Source organism: Monopterus albus, unplaced genomic scaffold (assembly GCF_001952655.1).
Source record: "Monopterus albus unplaced genomic scaffold, M_albus_1.0 scaffold210.1, whole genome shotgun sequence".
Lineage (NCBI taxonomy): Eukaryota > Metazoa > Chordata > Actinopteri > Synbranchiformes > Synbranchidae > Monopterus > Monopterus albus.
The window spans coordinates 85,933-94,189 of record NW_018128090.1 but is presented as its reverse complement, the minus strand read 5'-3'; the positions used below and the strand labels follow the sequence as shown (position 1 = coordinate 94,189).

Here is an 8,257-nt window from a genome sequence, read left to right as displayed (position 1 = left end):
GACTATCGGTCGAATTCTCCTCTCCAGTACCCTGGCATAGACTTTCCCGGGGAGGCTGAGGAGTGTGATCCCCCTATAGTTGGAACACACCCTCCGGTCCCCCTTCTTAAAAAGAGGGACCACCACCCCGGTCTGCCAGTCCAGAGACACTGTCCATGAAACTCTTCACTTCTGCTCTTAACTCAAAAAATCTCTTCAGCACATTACCCCTGCTTAGCCAGCGTACCTCAGTAAAATACAGCACACCACCATATGTTGCCTCGATTTCTATCAAAAAGGCCCAGAACTGGCGGTGTTGTAAAGCTCTGGACCTAATATAATTTACACATTTCAGGACGACAGACATCACATGCAAAAATTTCACGCATGTTGATGTATGATGCAGTGCAAAACGATAGCTGGATCAGCATTTGCCTCCGCTAACTTTCTTTGTACCAGCGCCACCAGGCCACTTTTTTTGCCTGTCATGGATGGTGCTCCATCGGTGGTAACACCCACTAGTCTGTTCCACGGCAAACCAAGCCGCTCAATCGCGCCACACAGCTCATGAAATATATTTTTCGCTGTGGTGCGGCCATGCACCGGACACAAACTCAGCAACTCTTCTGTCACCTCAAAACTGTCATCAACACCCCTGATGAAAATAGCTAACTGAGCATTGTCAGTATTGTCAGTACTTTCTTCCAGCGTGACAGAATATGTAATGAAAGTTCAGGCTTTTTCCTGTAACTGTTTGTAGATATTATCTGACAATCCATTAATCCGCTCTGCCACAGTGTTTGCCGACAGAGCAACGTTGCTGAACAAGCTCTTCTTTTCAGGACAGAGTATATCAGCAGTTTGAAGCATGCAATCCTTCACAAACTGTCCTTTGGTGGATGGCTTTCCAGCCTTGGCGATTAATTCAATAACCACATAACTTGCTTCAACTGCTGCCTCAGCGTCCTTACCGGTTTTGTGGGAAAGTCCTTGCTGGAATACTAGTTCTCTTTGTAGCTGCGTGGCTCGTTTTCTCCTGTCATCTCCATTGTAGTTCTCATAATGTTGTCCATGTTTACTCCAATAATGGCGCTTGATATTATATTCCTTAAGAACGGCGAGTTTCTCTTTACAAATGAGGCAGATTGCATCCACCAAACTCAACAAAAAATACTGCAGTGTCCACTTTTCTTGAAACTGTCTGTGCTCACTGTCGACTTTTCTTTTTGATTTTGAAAGTGACATACCTTTTGCGCTACTTCTTTTTCGTCTCCTTATTTTTTTTGCCGCGTACTCTGGAAGAGGCGCCACACTGTACGGCTCCGGACCTGCGCTTCCTGTTTGCTTAAAAACCTTTGTTCCGTATGTACCATTTTCAAAAATTATAAATGTGTGAATGGATGAATGGCCAAGTAGTATGAAAGCACTTTGAGTGTGCTGCAATGCATAGAAAAGTGCTATACAAGTATTAAGACCATTTATATTTATCATGAAGTCAGATGAATCAAATCAGCTGGTCAAACTTCAAAAATGCCTTAAAGACATAAAAGGTTGGATGACCTGAAATTTCTTACTTCTAAACTCAGACAAAACTGAAGTTATTGTGCTTGGGCCTGAAAACCCTAGAAATCTGCTGTTTAATCATATATTTACTCTAGATGACATAGCTCTTGCCTCCAGTACTACTGTGAGGAACCTTGGAGTCATTTTTGACCAGAATATGTCCTTTAAATCACATATAAACCAAGTCTCTAGAACTGCCTTCTTTCACCTGCGCAATATTGCAAAAATCAGGAGCATCTTGTCTCAAAGTAATGCTGAAAAACTGGTCCATGCATTTCTTACTTCCAGGCTGGACTACTGTAACTCTTTACTATCAGGATGTCCCAATAATTCCCTAAAAAGCCTCCAGTTAATCCAAAATGCTGCAGCCAGAGTACTGACAGGAACTAGCAAGATAGACCATATCTATCCCATATTAGATTCTCTCCACTGGCTCCCTGTAAAATTCAGAATAGAATTTAAAATCCTTCTCCTAACATACAAAGCCCTTAATGACAAGGCTCCATCATATCTTAAAGACCTCGTAGAGCCTTATCAGCCTAACAGAGCACTTAGCTAGCTTAAAAGGTAGCTGAAGTAAAGTAGCAAGTTAAATTTGGTAATTAGCAAGACATTCTGTAACACAGGTGCTTAAGTATTGCAGGTGCATGTCGCCACTCAAAAAAATGATAAACCTAGAAATCAGTGAGCTTAATTTATAAACATTCTGGTACTAAGCACAACACAGTGCAGGCACTGCAAACAGGAAGTGAATATGATTACTGTGGGAGCAGGAAACAGCAGTCCTCCAAGAGTCATGTTAACTTAAGCAAATAATTAATTCATATACAATGCACAAAAAGTATAGGAGAAAAAGGTGACCTGTAGGGGTCCAGAGGTAATATATTTTCTCATGTGAGAGTTAATTTAGCCTGGGTTAGAGTGGTTCAAACTCATTAAATCTAACAAACAACAGACTGAGCAAAAGTCCTAGACTGATATTGACTTGTTTTAGTCAGCTAACAATTCTACAAGTACGCAGCATCAATTTGAAATGTGTCTTCTGAAATGCAGCAAATCAAAAAGGGCCTGCTGACTCTGGTGGTGAGGACCAGTCTGCGTGTGGGGGCCCCGAGTGGTCAGGCACAGGTCACCCAGTTATGCAGGTCACACTCCCTCAGCTCCACTACAGGCATGGCCAGAGTCAGTGCTGACATGGGCAACTACAACTACCTGAACAGTACCTGCAGTAACACACCGAGCAATCCAGGTCAGCCTGTAAAACCCAAAGACCGCATCATGATGGAGATCTTCTTACAGAAAGGTCAGCCTCAGGAGACAGTATTATAAGTCGCTATTTTGATGATCTATTAATTATGGAAGCATTTTTGGTATTTTATCAATTATTATTATTATTTTTTTTTTTTTTTACTGTTGACGAAATAAGTAATTTTGAAGCGTTACTCTGATGGATATAGCATTTCCATCACATGGATGCAAAAGAGAGCTATACAGAGATTTCAAAACATGGGCAAAACTGAAGCAGCAGAGGTTGAGATACCATGACTTTTAGTCAAGCTCCTGACAATCTGATGTCTATGGCTCTATGCTTTATTGAGGTGTAAATGCTAAATCTCTTTTGTAATGTACCAGCAACCTTTGATGATATTGATTATAAAAATAAAGCTTAATTTGCATGTGTAATTTCCCAGAGGATGGTGTTGGCCTAGGCATTGGGCTTTGCTGTGTTCCATCTGGTGATGGATGTCCTGGGATCTATATCCACACCCTCTCGCCTGGATCTGTAGCACACATGGATGGTAGACTCCGGTAAGGATCCTTTAGTGTAGTGATGAGTACACAAAAAGACAGGGCCAATGTAATATCATGCAAGTACCATTAAAAAAAATTAAACAGTATGTGAAGGAGTACAATTTATTAAGTTACTAAAGCAATGTTTTTTCCATTCATGGTACAAATACATTCTACACCCCTCTGATGGCCAACATACATACACCATACAGTAAGTGGTTACTGGGGGAAGGGTAAATGTTCCTGACCATTACTGGGAAACCTGAGCCTGGGACAATGCACATAACCATCCTATTCTGGCAGGGCTAGATGAGAAACATATATGGAGCTACTGGTCCACAGCCCCCAGTTGCTCCCTGTACTTGTTCTTGATGTAGGTTAGGTATAAGAAGCTCATTGTGCACAAATATATCATAGAGAAAGGTGGCAGAATTCCTGTGGTACTACAGTACTTGCAATGATTGGGTTGTAGTGGAAATGATAACATGTTATGAACATGAACATTAATATTTAATTTGGCCAATAAAGGTGATTATCCTTATTTAATGAACAATTTATTTATTCAGTCTCACTGGTAATTTTGGGATTCTCAGGACGTTTACTCAGGTATCCATAAATAAAAGAGAAAAGATGACATAATGAAGCCAGTTATAAACTAAAATAATTTATTTACAATACAGCATGTAGAAAAGGCCAAATGTTTGGGCTGAAAAATGCAATGAAATGGTACATTAGTAACAAGGATGGAGTCAATGGGTGCCTGGATCCAGAATCTGGGGTTTAGTCAAAAATCTGGAGAGAAAAATTTCAATAGGTTAGAGTGTAGTGGTTAAATCAATGCAAAGGGAAAATGACTGCAGTGCCAAAATCATTTATTGAACAATATTATTGCAATGTGATTGTGACTGGGAAACAGGATCACCTTGTAAGTCTTTTAGTCTTTTGTCACTCTGCAGAGGAAGTCAGGTAGTCTGGTCTCGTCTCCCCCAGGGTCTTTATGCACAACTCAGCTCTGCTCCCCTCCTGATCAATCCCCCTGCTCCTTTTTATTTCCATCTCTCTCCTTCACATTCTTTTCCTTATTAGCTCAGCTCTATTAGCTTGTCCACTGTCATCTCCTTCTTTGGGGAAAACTCCTGACCATCCGACTTCCCCCTCGAGCAGCACAGAAAAAATAGAAGGTCGCTGACCTTTCCTAGTTACACAAGCATTTTCCTATCTTGACACTAGAAGTCTATTTTAGTATCTATTCTAAGAGACATTTATGTAATATATCCCATGACACATTTTAATCAGGAATATGTTAACAAAGGATTAACTACTAGACATATACTGTTTGTTCTAACCACTACAGAATCCACTCCTCCCGTAGTGAGAGAAACTACGGGACTCTTTAACACTATAGAACATACACATACAAAGAAATGAAACGGACATTCATAAACACATTTATATACATCACGAACCCGGACTATATCCCAACAGAGTTACACCAGACCACTGTTAGAATACATCACTTCCTAACACTAATCAGTTACCCAAATTAACACCACTAATTACTAATTAAACATTATCCTCCTACCTCATTCAAAAGTGAAATACAAATCAACTTTTATTACAGGGATAAACATTTGACCTTAAAAGAGCAATTCTACACTAAACCAACTCTTGACACTTTAAAGAACATGCTCGGAAGCACACCAAGTACTGCTTTAACATGGCAAAACTTTCTAATTTGACATATAACACACTGAAAATAAAATAGGGACATAGAAAGAATGACCAGCAAGGTGATCCCCTTTCCCTCACATATAACAACACAGTTTCAGTTATACACATGTCTGTACTGTAAAACAAAACAGCTTCAATGCAAACACTTCCTGACAGTTTAACACAGATCTTTCCATCAAGACTTAACATGCAGACTCAGGCAAAACCCCCCCACAAACATTAATTTTGTATCATTGGCTGAGTTTGAGTCATTCATTTGACTCTCTCCATGGGGGAAAATTCCCAAGTGACCCCCAGGTAGCCTGCTTGGTGCCTTTTCGTGGGCGATCGCCATCAAGGGCCTGCATTAGATCTGAGAGCAAACAGAAAACAGACATAGTGAGATTCAAAACATAACACATCTGTCACATAAACATTAGTACTGTGCTTAAACTATTGTGTAAATATTCTAAAATGTTTACTGTAGCTCATACTGTAACATGCTGAAATAAAATGAAAATGATTAAATGAAAATACTCAACACAAGTGATTGAATAATAAATATGTAAAAATGACTATATGTAATTGACTTATAAGTAATGTGAATATCTGAAGATGTGATGTCATCCATGGTCCTTCAGTCAGCTCATCCTCTTGCCGTTTTAGTCGGTCACCACCTGGTAGAGCTCTTCTCCGTCTTCTCCTCCGATCTCCAGCCACTCCATTTGTCCAGTCTGCTTCTGCTTCACTTCCTGCGCCATCATTACCATCTGCAGTTTTTCTCTCAACTGCACTAAGTATCACTGACCTCATGACAGGAAGGCAACAACACAGGACAAAACCCATTGCAACTACTCCAATAAAGACAATTACCATTGATCTGACCAAACCCTGTTTCCAGCCACTGGTAGTATTCACTAACCAATTTATCCAACCCATGTTAATTTACTTACCAGCATTATCCATTACTTCAGCCTTCAAATCCCTAACCTTCCTCATAGCCTCCGTGAAAGCTCCCTCAGGAGCTGTATGTCCCGGTATATAAGTACAGCAGTACTCTCCTATGAGGGCACACACACCTCCTTTTTCTGCTAAAATCCAATCAAGCGCTTGTCTGTTCTGCCAGGACACAGCACTTGTAGCACTCCCCTGCTCTCCTAATGCACCTAGAGCTTCATCTGTGTAGTTGATGAATTGCTGTTGATTGTAAAAAAATGTAGTTTATCCACTCATTGTTTTTATTAGCTGTTATCCAGGGTAAGATAGACTCGAACCCTGATGCAATCCCATGTCTGGCTTTAAATTCATTTGGGATTCCATGTGGCTGGCCGATTTAGTCAAGATACACCTTGGGATCTGGAGAATACGCTCTCTTACTTCTGACACTACCATTCCTAGCCTGCTCTACTGAGGCAAATGTAATCAACTCCTGAGCCACCTGTACTCTGGCACATTTACCTTCCCAGTTGATTGGGAGAACTGAATACAAATGTTGTCCCCCACACCACCAAAAGTGATCAGCTAATGCTATAGTTTGATCAAAATAAGGACAACCTGGAACCTGCACATGCAGAGAGCTTCCTTTCAACTGGGGAGGTGGATGCAAGTTGGGCTTTGTACAGTTCGGTGTGTCCAGCTTCCACCTGTGACTACACCGGTCAGGGCTCACTTTCCCTAATGGTACAGCTCCTGTCTTTTCAACACACTCAAACCATCCTACTGGTATTAATGGAACACCATGTGGCATTCCCAGCACTGCACTTCTTTCCCCTATAGTCACATCTAATTCTCTACATCGCTGGACATTAGTCTTCCCTTCTGCTCTGAAGTTGGGCACCAGTTGATATGATGGTGAGCCCAGACAGGACAAACACTCAGCCTTACACCACAACTGTGGATTCAAGTCAGTCTGTAAGACCTCACAACTACACTCCTGCCAACTGAACATGGTGTTCAGCACAAGCAATCTTTCTGACTTAGCCTTGGTGCAGATGTAGCAATCTTCCTTCCCATTAAGATGTCCTGCAAATTGAACCCACCTGTACCAGCTATTTTGTTCCAAACTGTTACCAAGACCACGCTCTTTCTCCTCTGCATAATCTTCCCACTGATCAAATGGCACTCTCTTTACTCCTGGCCTGAACCCATCAGTCCAGTTAGCCACTGTCCTGCGGACCCAATCTAACCTACTACTACTACTAACCTACCTTCAGGCCCAGCACTCCTCACAGCAGTCTTCCTTTTGTGTGGCACAGTCACTTTTTCAGCTGACACTGTTCTTCTTGTTGTAACAATCACTTAAACTGGTTTCTCTGTCATTTCCTCCTGGTTCAAAGCTGGTTTAGCAGTTACAGCCAGAGTGACAATTGATCTGCTGTTTTGTATTGGTCCACTTGGGGGTTGCAGGACTACAGATAGATTCTTCAATTGCACTTGTTATTCTGTTCATGACCTTACTCCATGTGACATTATATGTCTCATTGCGCTGTCCCATTGGGGGCTTAAATCCTACTCTAACCACCCAGACATCTTGCCAATTAACTTCTCTTTCTCTCACTCTGATGGAACACTGATCTTCTCCCCAAGAGTCAGGGGACTGCCCACCATCCGGAAATCCACTCAATTCCACACACACGTCTTCTGGGTGTTTGATCTGAGTACACAAAAAAACTGAAAGTGTCTATATTAGAAGTCCGGGGTTGCTTAGACATATGTGCAACCTAAGTATCATGCTCCCTATATCTCCAGTCTTTGTCGTTCAATGTCCACTCTTGCACACCTGGCCATTCCCTAGGTGCAGCCCTTTTTCTTCTTACCACAGCTACCTTACCTTGCCCTTGCTCTCCCCCCTCTGGAGAGTCAAGGAGATGGGAGCAAAGCTGGATCATAACCAGCATCATTATCAGGAGGAGTATCAAGCTCACTCCCCTCCTCAGACACTGGCTGCTGTTCCAGGTGATGTTCATCTTCCTCTTTTGGCACCACTCCTGTCTCTGGACTGTTTGTGTCCTCAGGGACCTTCACACAGTGGCTTAGATGATACCACGTAGGCGAACCTTTCACTTGCACTGCATGGGCAGTTGCACTGACCATCTCGTATGGACCTTCTCTTCGAGGGAAGTCCCACTTTCTCCTAAACACTTTAACATACACTAAGTCTCCTGATTTCACTTTAGGCTCTTCATCCTCCTGGACCTCTCTAGCCTGTAGGGAA

At 41.9% G+C, this 8,257-nt stretch overlaps 1 protein-coding gene across 7 annotated transcripts in view; it reads left to right on the top strand.

The window, feature by feature from the left end:
* The window catches only part of il16 (interleukin 16), a 137,425-nt gene that overhangs the window by 54,495 nt on the left and 74,673 nt on the right, over positions 1-8,257 (top strand). For all 7 annotated transcript variants that reach the window (XM_020618881.1, XM_020618877.1, XM_020618875.1 and 4 more), the window contains 2 exons: positions 2,596-2,845; positions 3,234-3,351. In XM_020618881.1, the coding sequence (XP_020474537.1) occupies positions 2,596-2,845; positions 3,234-3,351 (368 nt within the window). The remainder of the gene's footprint in view (positions 1-2,595; positions 2,846-3,233; positions 3,352-8,257) is intronic.